The 13,139-nt window shown below is 56.0% G+C and overlaps 1 protein-coding gene across 1 annotated transcript in view; it reads left to right on the forward strand.

The window, feature by feature from the left end:
* ADAMTS10 (ADAM metallopeptidase with thrombospondin type 1 motif 10) overlaps nucleotides 1–12,261 on the forward strand; it is a 62,379-nt gene extending 50,118 nt beyond the window's left edge. The window contains exons 16-25 of the mRNA XM_013944635.2: nucleotides 2,237–2,370; nucleotides 3,481–3,604; nucleotides 4,330–4,410; nucleotides 5,700–5,863; nucleotides 6,240–6,366; nucleotides 7,351–7,480; nucleotides 7,955–8,159; nucleotides 8,396–8,572; nucleotides 9,852–10,008; nucleotides 10,443–12,261. Of these exons, the coding sequence (XP_013800089.2) occupies nucleotides 2,237–2,370; nucleotides 3,481–3,604; nucleotides 4,330–4,410; nucleotides 5,700–5,863; nucleotides 6,240–6,366; nucleotides 7,351–7,480; nucleotides 7,955–8,159; nucleotides 8,396–8,572; nucleotides 9,852–10,008; nucleotides 10,443–10,552 (1,409 nt within the window). The 3' untranslated portion in view covers nucleotides 10,553–12,261. The remainder of the gene's footprint in view (nucleotides 1–2,236; nucleotides 2,371–3,480; nucleotides 3,605–4,329; nucleotides 4,411–5,699; nucleotides 5,864–6,239; nucleotides 6,367–7,350; nucleotides 7,481–7,954; nucleotides 8,160–8,395; nucleotides 8,573–9,851; nucleotides 10,009–10,442) is intronic.
* The last annotated feature ends 878 nt before the right edge of the window (nucleotides 12,262–13,139 follow it).

Raw genomic sequence — 13,139 nt, forward strand, 5'->3', positions numbered from 1 at the left:
GCACTGATGGTGATGGGCACTGAATTCCCCTGTGGTTCTTTACCACCACTCGTCTTCAAAAGAGGGTTAAATTGTTGTGGATTTAAGCGTGTGCGCACACATACACACACGCAGCTCCTCCTGGGCTCCAGCATGATGAGGAAATCACTGCGGACATCCCCTGCTTGGTGATGCAGCAAGTGCTTCCACTCAGCACCATTTTTACAGCACTGTAGCAAAATCAGGGCACTTAAGGCAAAGGAAGGAATTTAGCCTCATGCTGCCAATCCCTGATCTTTTCTTTTTTTTCTTTCTTTTCTTTTTTTTTTTCTCCTGCTTGTTATGTTTTTCATTCCAGTTTTCCCTGTTGGCTCCTCTTGCAAGGCCATAATGATTACGCTCTGGGCTGCTTGCTGCTGGAGGAGGCCTGGGCTGGCAGCCGGCTGGGCACGGGGCAGCGGCAATGAGGAGCAATGATAGAAAAGAGGATCCTGCAGCAAATTAGGAGCTGCTAAAATGGAGACGGGGCTGTGTAAGGGGTTAGCTGCTTCCTGGGGAACTGGAACAAGGTGTCTGCCATGAGTCTCACCTCTCCTGTAGGGCAGCAGGAGACAAGGAAGGGGACTAGGGAGTGTTTGCGTAACAGCTTAAAGAAACATTTGGGAGTCCTAAAATGAAAGCCCAATTTTCTGGCTGTTTCTCAGCTCTGCTTTTGTTGCATAATCTGCCCCGCACTCAAGCAATGCAGGAAAGAGAGCACTGCCTTTGAGAAGAGCTGGACAGAGAGGGAGAGCCAGGGGCCAGGCTGCGGCCAGAGAATCCCCTGCGGTGGATGGAGTGTGGGATCGTCCGCTGCTGGGGGGTAAGGCCACGGGAAGGAGAGGTGGCTCCCAAAGCAAGCAAGCACTGGCTGAATGGCAGAAATGGCTTGGGAAGGGGCAGCACGAGCCACTCTCCAAGTAGGCATGGCAGTCACGTTTGCAGTGTACGCAGTTGCCAAGGGAGCCGGTGGCACAGCCTGCAAGCTGCAAGGTTCTGCAGCTTTGACATAAAACTCCCCAGTGTGGTGATCCCCTAAGGTGACTCCTATTTTCTTGCCTTGTTTTTGATGGTTTCCATCCAAGGTCAGCCTGAGCAGCACTGAGACCAGGTTGCCATGCTCCGGGCTTAGGAGTGTCATGGCAGATGGCTCTGAGGTTTCGGTGTCCCACCTGAGATGTACCTGACCCATGTCTCCTTGTGGTCCTGGTGGCCCCCCATCGGGCAGGATGGGAACACAGGGTGAAAGGATTTGGGCAATCGCTGAACCTGGTGTGGGGAAATGGTTGGCTCTCAAGAAGGAGCATGGATTGACCTCCTTCTCCAGGGGCTTGCCCAGGCCTCCTGCTCGACAGCATGCCTCCAAGCAGCTGAATTCCCCTCACCGGTCTCCTCCTGTTTCTCCCTCCCCCAGCTTTGCTCTTCCTTCCCCCAGCTGTGGTCGGGGACTCCCAGGCGCAGCTGGCCACCGCTTCCCTCCAGCTGCCCCTTTGATGTGCTCTAACGACTTGCAGCTTTGGCAGGTTTTGGTTGCTGATGGCCCACAGGCTGCTAGGTGCTTCCCAGCGCTGGCACACGACTCACCACTGTTGCTGGTGCCTGCAGGAACAAACCGCCACAGCTTGGGGATGCGTCTCTCTGCCAGGGACCCGCAGGCTGTTGGGTCTCCTTGGGATGCTCAGGAAAGGCAGTGAGTGCTGCAATTCGGACCAGCATTTGATAAAGTCTGATGACAGGAGAGAGGAAACTACTCTGCCCAAATCTCTCCTTCCATAGCAGGTCCAGCCTTTGGGGTCACCTTGGACAGTCACTTAAGAGCTTGCCACCTCAGTTTCCCTGTCTGTAAATGAGGATATTGACTGCCTTTGCAGAGTGCTGGGCAATCCAGGAGTGACCAACGTCAGATGTTTCCTTCCTTCATCACATGATGCCTATGTTTTCTGGCTGTGCAGCAGGGACAGTATCTCGCATGTTCGGCGTTCTGTCTGGTTCATGGGTCTCTGTCTCTGTGCCCATCACTGGGGACAGCATCTGGGCACCTCCATGGGTCCCTCTGCTCAGCAGTGGCAACTTCGCGGACACCTGGAGATGCCCAGTCAGGTCAGGCATAGGAGAGAGGCTGTGGGAGGCTGAAGAGAAGGCAGCTGTTATCAAGGTCAAGCTGGCTGCATCCTTCCCCTCCTTGGCTGCTTCACTTAAACCTCTGTTTCTTTCCTAGGGGGTGTGAAAGCCTGTTCCCTCAATTGCTTGGCTGAGGGCTTCAACTTTTACACGGAGAGAGCTGCAGCCGTGGTGGACGGGACGCCGTGCCGGCAGGACTCCAATGACATCTGTGTCAACGGGGAGTGCAAGGTACTGCCGACCGCCAGGGAGCTGGGACAGGCTCGGGGCTGGGAGGTGAGGGCAACCTCTGGCTCGAGGGTAGGGGAACACTGCCCTCCATGTGCCCACGTGGCCATGGGTATCCCTCTCCCACAGCCCCAGCTCTCCCCGGGCACCCAGGTCACCTGCGGGAGCGTGTGTCCGCCCTGGGGCTCACGCCTGTCCATGCCAGGCACTGAGCCCTGCATTGGCCTGCATTAAGCAATGGGTCTCTGCCTTTACAGCCCACGTACTTCCAGCCACTTGATATTTCCTTCTCCCAGACCCTTTGAAATGAGATCTGGAGGGCTGTAAAAGTTTAATTATAACAGAGAAGAACTGTGGGAACGGCAAATTTCCCCAGCAGGCAGGCTCCCTCTCCAGCTTCGTCTGTCTCCCTTCCTGTGTCTCTGGGATCTCTTTGTGTCTCTGTGTCTCTGTGGGTCTGAATATCCAGGGAAACAAAGAGGCGATTGCAACATAGGTGGGCACTGCTGCTTAGTCTTCCCCCGGCTAACATGCCGCAATAGCAGTGGGGCAGAGTGCCAGAGGCTTCGTATGGGCTTGCGACCAGGGCACGGGCCCTCGGGGGACCTGGCTCTTCTTGGGAAGCTGCAGCTCCATCAGCTCAGCACAGGCAGCGGCAAGGCTTTGGCCCGCACCGTATTCGGTGCCACCTCATTGGGTCTGTCCAGGAGCAAGGCAATAGCACAGTGTGGCATCAAGCGCTGCCCCAGGGCCTGTCTGGAGCGTGGCCAGGACTCAAAGCACTGCTGGTGTCCAAGTGGGGAGAGTTTTGGCCCTGCTAATAACCAGCACTGGATGCAACCTCGCTCCACCTTCACCATCTTCCTTGTCCTGCAGTCTCTGGGTTTCTGCTTGTGCCCCACAGGCTTGGTGGCCTTGGTGAGATCTGTTTTTGAACAGGGATGGCAGAAAGCTGGGGCTGGGAGGAGGTGACTTTGCTGAGCCCTCCCTGGTATAGAGAAAAAGGGAAATGGAGTCCAAAGAAGTCCCCTGATCCTCAGAACGTTGCCGGTCAAGTGTGGAGGACAAGGCACCTCACCAAGATGGCTAATTCCCTCCTGCTCCTTCCTCTAGCACGTGGGCTGTGACCGTGTCCTGGGCTCTGACTCGAAGGAGGACAAGTGTCGCGTGTGCGGGGGAGATGGCAGCACCTGTGAGACCATTGAGGGTGTCTTCAACCAGTCCCTGCCAGAGGGAGGTACGGAGCGGCCAGCTCAGCAGGCATTACTCACCCTCAGGTCCCCCTCGCCTGGCCCTGCTGGGTCCTGGGGCACCTCAGGGATTCAGCCTGCTCCTGGGGACACAGCACATGGGACAAATAGGGAAGTATCCCAGAGGAACATCCCAAAGGGTTGGATCAGGCTGGAAGGAGGGAGTACACTCCTGTCCACTGCCCAGGCCCCAGCCACTGCTGAGCCCCAAGTCCCCAACGTTGAGCACTGAGCTCCATCCCATGTCCTCAGCTCGTGCTCCCCTCAAGCTGTGCTTTGGCTCATGCCTGCAGTCCCATGCCAGGTCCCTGCCGCTCCGGGACCTGCAGCCAGGCACAATGCTGGGCTGGGGGCCCCAGGGCAGTGCCTAGCCCAGGGGTGCTCCGTGGGGCTGTGGAGGTGCCCCCAGAGCTCCCAGCTCTGCAATACCCTCCCTTCACAGCTGGTCCCATTGCGTGAGCCAGCACTCCAAGGCCAAGCCTGCATGCAAACCTCTGTTCTGACACCGGCTGCCTCCTCACCTGAACGGGCAACACAAGTGTGCGGATTGTAACATTTTTCCAGTTTAACTGCAGTAGGTCACTAAACGACCATTTTTGCAGGGCTAATGCCTCATTTAGTGTTTCAACGCTTGTATAAGATGGTGGCACACACCCATGCTTAGGGCTCAGAGGCTGAGCATCTCTGCTCACCTTCCCTCGGGGTTTTGCAGGGTACGAGGAGGTGATCCAGATTCCCAAGGGCTCTGTCCACATCGACATCCGGGAGCTGAACCTCTCCATCAACTATCTAGGTGAGGAGTGGCTGGATGGCACTGAAATCCCAGATGGAAACCCATTGGCCTGCCAAAATCCTTTTTATTGTGGTAGCAGGGTGTGGGGAAAGCCTAGCATGGAAAATCTCTCACTGCAGCACAGGATGGGGTTGGGAGTCTGGGCTTGGCAGTGGAAGGCAAGGGAAGGTGGCAGGGGATGAAAAATAGACCTGCTCACGTTTTTGTTGGACTCAATTATCCAGCCAGGCTCTAGCTCATAGTTTTCCTAATGGACTTCTTCCCCCCCCCCCCGCCCCACCCTTGTCTTTTCTTTCTGTCCTCCAAGCGATCAGCAGCGATCGCGGATGGGTGGAAAGGGGCGCTCCCTCCCTGCCCACCACCAGCTGCCTCCGCGGCAGCTCTCCAGGAGCAGGAGCCCACCTGGATGCCAGAGCTGGTGGGAGGTCACAACAGGGTTCTTCCCACAGCATCCCTCCAGGCTGACTCCCTTTGCAGGGTTCAGGGATGCTTGCATCCCTCCCTGCCTGGCTTAGGTAAACTGGAGACTCCCTGTGCTCACCTGAGCTGAATTTGTGTGCACTGCAGGCACAGCCCAAGCTCTTATCTCTATCCACCACTACCACCAGTCCTCCAAGATGTGTCCCTCCACCCCAGGTGGGAGGCGAGGGAGCATCCCCCATCCTCATTAATATGAAACATCCTCTCCACCCCAGAGCATCGAGTCAATGAGGTTGTCAGGAGCAGTGAGTGCAACAAGTGATGTGTATCCCAGCAGAAGGGTCTGTGGGAGAGAGCTGGGAGAGTGTGGGAATGTGAGCCCGAGCAAGTGAGCCGATCTCCCTCTAGCGACTCACTTCAGCAACCACAGCAGCCAGCCCAGGCTCCTGGACACCAGCATCATCCCTTAGCCTCAGCAGCCAAGACCCGGGTTGTACGGCTGGATTTGACCCTGGCTTCGTGGCCACAGCTGGTCACACTGCCAGACATGCCTGTCATCACGCCAGGGAGCTGGCACAATTGGCAAGTTCTCCCCGCACCATCGTCCTTCTGCAGTGCAGGGACTGAGAGTCTGAGACCAAGGAGACAGGCATGTTAGTCCTGTCTCTGCTAAAGATTTTCTGCGTGGCCTTGACACAGTCACTTATTTTTATTTGCCCCCCCCACTCCCTCCCTGTAAAATGAGGTTCATCATATTTACCCTCTGTTGTGACAATGCTCTGTGACTGATAGATGAAAAGTGCTGGGCCGAAGCTAGATATAGGTGCATTTAGCCTTTCTGCTAACCACTTTTTCCCTTGTCCCTCCAGCACTGAAAGGGGAGAATGGTGAATATTACATCAATGGGAAACTCTCCATCGACCCTCCAAGGCGCTTCAATATTGCAGGCACGACGTTTCACTACAGGAGATCCCCGGATGAGCCTGAATCACTGGAGGCCTTGGGGCCCACCAACATCACCCTCATTGTCATGGTTGGTAGCAGCACTTTCCCTCATACCCCCACCAGGCCTTGTCTGGGCTAAAGAGTCCTTGCAGTGACCACTTGGGAATTAGTGCTAATCTACCTCTGTCGTTGCTGTCTAAGGTAAAAGGAACATAGCAATCAGAGGTAAATTTGGCTAAGTTCTCAGATCTCCCTCTCTAGATCTGCCAGGCTTTGGAATAAGATTGATTTGTAAGTGCACAGGATTGTGTTCTCTGATCATGTCTCTGTTGCCTTTATGGCTGCACCATGGTCACCACTGGTGGCCACCACGTCAAGCTGGAAGGGCTCTGACACTGTCTGGACACTCATGACCATCCTGGACTTCAATGACACTGATGCATTGGTGGTGCCTTTCTCCACAGGTCCTTGTGCGGACAGAGCTACAGGGGATTCGGTACAAGTTCAACGCACCCATCAGCAGGGATGCCTCAAACCAGTACTCCTGGCACTACACCCCGTGGACCAAATGCTCAGTGCTATGTGCAGGGGGTAAGTGGTTTAATCACATGTCATCTGGGAGAGGACACATTTATCTGCAGCTCTGTGACTCCCACGCACAATGTCTGGGCCATAAAAGACAGCGCACAGCCACTGGCATCTGCTTTGCTCTTGGATTTCTATATATTCCCACTCTACGCTCAGCCACTTGCAACCTGGTGTCAGTCAGTCTGGTCTTGTGGACAGTGTGTCTGGATAAACAAACTGAATGTTGTTCTTTGGCTAGACTGCAGGCACAGGTGGCAAAGATGATGAAGGGTGGCATGATATGCTTGAAATTCATTGACTTGGGTGATGCAGAGCAGATTAGCTGATCATAACAGCCCCTCTGGCCTTCAGATCTACATGTCTGTGAACTGAAGCACCTTAGATGTTTCCCTGAATCCCTTGGGCTAGTTGCTGTGGGGATGGAAGCAAGATTTTTTGTGCCACATCTGATGTCTCTGGAGATCCTGGCTGCAGGTGGCTGAACAAGTAGGCAGAAGAAGAGAGAGGCAGTTTCCAGAGCAAGGTGTAATAATGTTTCCTACTTAAATCTAGGGACCCCAATTTGGCCTTGAGTGCTAGGCCTCAGCAAAGGGAGTGACAGAGAATAATGTTTTCATCTCTTCTTCCAGCTGTGGTCCCCAGCTTTGTCCAGAAAGTGTCACAAGGCAAAGGTTAGAATAGATTTATTCCAGGGTGACATCCCAGCAATGCTTTGATCCTACCCCTCTCTACAAACCCTGCAAGGTCCTGCCCTGGGTAACCAGCTTTCACCCCAGCCAGCCAGCTCTGGAGATGTTAGAGGCAGAGGAAGCTTTGGTTATGAATAGAAATGCTTGGCAGTGTGCAGTGACAAGTGGCTGCTCTGTTATGTTGCCCATGCAGGAGTGGAGCCATGGGACGGTGCACCTGCAGCCTGGCTCAGCACTAGCCTCAGGCCTGCTCTCTCTCTCACTCTCTCTCTCTCTCCTTGCCTCTTTTTCTTGGCAGGCAGCCAAATCCAGTCTGTCATATGCAAGAAACTCTCCGACAGCTCAACTGTCTTTGACCATTTCTGTAGCCCTGAAACCAAAATGCTGGAGAGGCAGAGGCCATGCAACACCGAACCGTGCCCCCCAGCGTGAGTACCACGGCTTGGAGCAGGCAGAGGGTGGGCTGGTGGAAAAGCCAGTATGAAAGCGGAGGATGAGAATAATATTTGACACAAATCCTGGAGATGAGTGAAGTTTTCCCATCTTTTTCCCCTTCCCAAGTCAGAGACCTCTGCCACAGTCCCCAGGGCGGGGTGACGCTAACTGTCTGGGACAGCTCTGCAGAGATGTGCAGAACACAGGAGTGTGTCAACCAAGGAACATCTCTGTAGCGTGACATCTTCCCTGTCATTGTACTCCTTGCGGAAAGGAGCCCTCCACATCTGGTACTGAGCTGATACTCAGCACTGTCCTTTAGAACAGAATCCTCCCTTGGTTGATCAGTGGTCCAAGTAGAGCTGCCTGGGAGGCTGTGGCCAGGTCAGGAATAGGATTGCATGCCCACAGGGGCAAGCACGGACCACCCTGCACATTGCAAGCTTTGATGTTCTCCCTGTCCCCAGCTGGGTGATTGGGAACTGGTCTGAATGCAGCCGAAGCTGCAACGAGGGCGTTCGCACACGGAGTGTCTTCTGTAAGCGTAAGATCTCTACCACCGAGGAGAAGACCTTGGATGATGCCTCCTGCCCCCAGCCACGGCCCAAGATGCTTGAACCTTGCAACAACCAGACGTGCCCCCCAGAGTGGGTCTCCCTGGACTGGTCAGAGGTGAGCACTCATCTCTGTCCTCAGATCTCTGATGACATCTCTGATGCCATCTCTGATGGCTCCCTTAGGAGCACAGAGCGCCGGTGATGGGTGCTGCCCATGGAAAGCATAACTTGGGCAATTATCCTCTTGTAGCTAAGGAGATGGGCTGGACGGGACCACTGATGGGGCGAGCCCGTGATGCCTGTCTCTGCTCTTCGCTGCACATCCTGACTGAGCATCTCCTCTCTTTGCAGTGCACACCCAGCTGTGGGCCAGGTTTCCGCCACCGCATTGTGCTCTGCAAGAGCGGTGACCACAGCACAACGCTGCCCACCTCCCAGTGCCCCGAAGGCTCCAAGCCCCCAACCAGCATGAGGTGCAACCTGCGGCGCTGCCCACCCCCGCGCTGGGTGACCGGCGAGTGGGGAGAGGTACTGTCACTTCTTTCTGTGGTGTTATTGCAGGAGAGGAAAACCTCCCACACCCCAAATCCCAGCGCACCTGAGTCTTTTACCTGTGAGCTGCTGGGTCCTTCTCAGTGTGGTCATCACCATGTTAGTGTGACACAGGGCTGTCCCTACAGCACCCTGCCCAGGCAGCTGTCAGCCTGCTGGAGGGTTGCCCAGGCACCGGCATTTGCAGCATGGTGCCATAAATATCTGATAATACCCTGCTGGCAATAACCTTGCTGCTCCTGCCATGTCCCCAGGAGAGGCTGAGCTCTCCAGCCAGCTCCATGCTGCCAGGCACTCTCTGCTCTGTTCTGCATATTCAAAAGGCAAAAACAGGGTCAAAAAAAGAGCATCTGAGTATGGCTGATAGGATCGATGGGGGTAAAGGGGCCAGGTGCCTTCTCCGCATGGTATTTAGGTCTTCCTCTCTGTAAGCCTCCCTGGCATCCCCAGGCTCTTTCTGGACCAGTTCCCTTAGATCTGGGTCTTCAAATCTCTCTGATAGCTGGCAAGGGGTGTCCTGCCAGGGGGATGCATCTGAATGGGGTCTCGACCCTCTCAGTCACAGCCTGGGGACCATACAACCTGCCAGCAGGGATGGATGGAGGCGAACACAGCCCTGGGGAGGGCCGTGCAGCAGCTCAGAGATCCTGGGACATGGGCAGCCCTTGCTGGGTGTGCAAGTGGAGCAGGCACGAATTTGCCTGCAGCAGACCGAGCCCTTAGGGTGCCGGTTCCTGAGCCTACAGGCTCTGTGATAGCTGGGCTGGTGGGGCAGGGGTGCCATCTCAGGACAGCAGGTCGGAGGGGAACAGTGGGGATATGGCGGTAGAGAAAGAGGCGGCTGGCCACAGTCCATGCGCGCACAGTGTGTGTGCAGCCGCAAGGACAGCTGGCGGTCACCACAAGCTTGGCCATCCCTGCCTGGCCTTCTCACGCCAGCGGCTGTGCCTGTGTGTGATGCTGCTCATACCAGCACTGCTCGCACCCACCGCCAGCGCTGCTCATGTCAGCTCTGCTCTGCGGTGGGCCGGCTGCAAGTGTGACCATCCCAGCACCGTCGGCCATGCATCCCGGCCCCCAGAGCTGCACAGAGGCTCTGGTCCTCCCGTTGGGCCACGGCGTCCACAGCAGGGCAGGAGGAACAATCACATCAAGCACACTTCACACCTCCTAAGGGCTGCCCGTGCCCTGCTCCCCATGGGTTATTAAAGGCTTAGCGATAGCTGCAGCTCCGTGTTGTGCTGTTCCCTGACAGTGCTCCGCGCAGTGTGGCCTTGGCCAGCAAAGGCGATCCGTCCAGTGCCTGGCTCACACCGGGCAGCCGTCCAGCGACTGCGTGGAGACCCTGCAGCCACCCGGCATGCAGCAGTGTGAGACCAAGTGTGAATCAGGACCTACGGACAACCCTGAAGGTGAGGAGCTGAGGAGGGAAACGCTGAGCCCTGCCGACCACAGGGCTGTGCATCTGTTCTCTGGGGCCACACCATACAGGCACACCAGAGCCAGCACAGCCCGAATCTGGATCTTGGTGCTGTGCTGTGGGGCAGGTTCTTGTGGGGACATCCAGTGCTGTCCCCTCTGGTCCCTGGCCCCACTGGTGTGCCTTGACCATGATAAATGAAGTGACTGCACTTTGGCAAAGAGAGTGTGTGGCTGTCAGTCACTTCTTTAGCACCAATCCATCCTACTGCTTTGTGGCAGTCTCCAGGAGCTGGGCAACGGGGAGCAAAACTTGAGTTTGCAGAGAACTGAGCTGAGACAACCCCTCTCCCCTGGGTGCTCAGAGAGGCCCCGCACCCCAGACGCAGCAGGTCTCTAACCCTGTTTCCCTCTGTCGCCTGTGCAGAGTGCAAGGATGTGAACAAGGTGGCCTACTGCCCACTCGTCCTGAAGTTCAAGTTCTGCAGCCGGACCTACTTCCGACAGATGTGCTGTAAAACATGCCAGGGGCACTAGGAACAGAGCAAAGTGACCCCCGTGGGAAAACTGGAAGGCAAAAGCTACGCCGGAGGGCAGCCGAGCCGTGCCCTTCCTCTCCGCCCCTGGGAATCTCTCCTGGATCCAACACAGACATTGGTCGTGCTTCCGGTGGGAGCCGGCGTCACCCCACCTCGTCCCCCAAGGACACGCACCCTTTCTTCCCGAGCACCCCAATGGCAGGATCCCAGTTAAACCACTGCTGGCCGCTCCAGAGACCACCACGGCCAAGCACGGGAGGAGCCAGTCACCACGGCAGGAGAGGGAGAAGCTGGGCAGAGCGCGGCAATAAGGACATTACTTGAAATTCTGACATTGTTATTTATTTAGTAGTGGACCTAGGTCCTGCAGGCGCCAGCCGATGGTCACCGAGACGGTACCATTAGCCCCGCTCCTGCCTCGCCCTGTTCAGTACCTGTATGCTGAAGGCATCACGGGGTATCGTGATCCATCGTGGGGTGTCTCTGGGGAGGCTGAGCGTGCTGCCTGCCGCTGCATTTCCCTGGGGGGCATCCCAGGGGACACAGGGAGGAGATTTCAGCCACCGCAGGTGATGAGCGTGGCTTGGTGCTGTCGGCTTCTGCATGATGGACGGAGAATAGCCACCGTGGAGAGCAGGGTGGGGGCAGGAATCTTGTTTTCTGCATTTGCATCCTGCTGCCTTGGGACCTGCAACAGGTGATGGAGAACAGACCACGCGGTGAGCAGAGCAGCAACACCGGTTTCACCAGGAGAGGGGGCTAGTCAAACTCTCTGAATGTACTTTGATTTGGGTTTTCCCCAATTTTTCCTACAATCATTTTTGTTACAGAGTCATCTTGAAGCGTGAGCCGAGGTCAGGGCCCAGGCACACAGGGGTTGTATGGTCACTTAATGGGAGTCAGAGACGTTCCAATCTGCAGGAAGCAAAGCAAGGGAGGATGCAAGACGAGAACAGTCTCAGTCACAGCATCCCCATTGCCCAGCCATGAACCCAGGTCCCCACAGGGCCCTCCCCAGTGAGCAAGACAGCCTTCACGGCTGCTTTGTCCCCAAAGGTGCTTTTTCCCCTGGGGCAGCCTTGCTGCATGCTGCCATGGCCTTGGGGTGCCAGTCCAGGTGCCACCCTGCTCCTCTGCCCCTGGGAGACTCCAGTGATGGGAAAAGAGCAGGCCTGAAATTCCTCCAGGTCACCTCCCTTCAGGCAAAATCTGGGCCTCCACATGGCCCATGGGAGCAAAGGGCCAGATGAAACCTGAATTTCCAATGTACAAAGCATGTGCTTTTTATTATTACTATTGTTATTAGTATATTCAGGCCTTTCTGCATCACAAAGATGGAAAAGCTTGTCCGAGCCCCTCGGTTCTGTTCTCCTTGCAGGTCATCCTTAGGTTGAAGGGATGAGGTTGGCCCTCTTTCCCCAAGCAAACCCCTCTGCCTTGCCGGCCCCCATGTCTTCACTACACCAGGTGCATTTTTCCCCTGCTCATCAGTCAGTCACCGCTTCTCTGGTGCTCAACAAATCCTGACTGGCTGGTGAGCGGGTGTTAATTTGTCTTCCTTCTTGGTGCGATGCTCCATTATGGCATTTGGGGGGGGGGGGTGTTTTCACCTTTTTATATAGATATATATAATGAAAAATGTTTAAAGTACTAACTCAGAGGAGGAGCGACGTAACGGCATGATTTATAATAAAGGAGTAGCTACGATCCCGGGCGCAGGTTCTGGTCCCAGTGTCATTTCTCCCCGGTGGCTGGTCCCTGGGTGCTGCCCGGGCTCCTGGGACCGGCAAGCCGTGGTCGTCGGTCCCGACCCACACCAAGATGCTCCTTGTGCTTGCCTTGAAAGAGGTGTTTGGGCAGCTGGGGAGGGCTTTCCCTGTGCCCCCAGGGACTGGAGCGGGTTGGAGACATCTCTTGCCTGCGGCCAGGGGTGCAAGGCAGGACCCCAAGTTGCAGAGAGGGTGATGAGCTGGCTCATGTCTTATTTGAGGCAGAAACTCCCAAAGTTGGCATTGCCTGCTAGAAGACCAACTTCTTCCAAAAAGTGCCCCTGCCAGTTGTGTTTCTATTTCCTGAACCTTCCTTTTGCCTTTTTTCACTTTCAACCACCCAAACAAGAAGCTTTTATTGGCTTTTATTTTAAACAAGAAACGAGAGGGTCTCAAAGCGCCACGGCACAAGGAGCGTGAGCGACGCCGGCATTGCCTTCGCCTCTGCGGTGCCGCGAGACTCTGGCGCCGGGTGGCAGGAGCCGCCAAGCGTCACCCAGCGGCCAGAGGCCAGCGGTGGCCGTGGCATGCGGACGGTTGCTCCCCGCTAGATGGCCTTGCGCCCCCTCCGCCGGTGAGTCGCCATCGCTCCTGCGCCACCGACTCTTCCTGAATTCGCAAGGCTTGGAAATTTCCCCTGCGCCGACCCACATGTCCGAGCAGAGGAGGAGGAGCTGGGAAGACTTCCCAAAAGCTGAGCTTTGGGGGCGAACGCGCAGGGCAAGGACAACAGCCTGGTCTCCCTCCATGCTGGCATGTGCACAAGATGCCGCGCCGGGACCCAGCATGAGCAGCTCTAGCAGAGATTTCAGGCCC

Source organism: Apteryx mantelli, chromosome 30 (genome assembly GCF_036417845.1).
Source record: "Apteryx mantelli isolate bAptMan1 chromosome 30, bAptMan1.hap1, whole genome shotgun sequence".
Taxonomy (NCBI): domain Eukaryota; kingdom Metazoa; phylum Chordata; class Aves; order Apterygiformes; family Apterygidae; genus Apteryx; species Apteryx mantelli.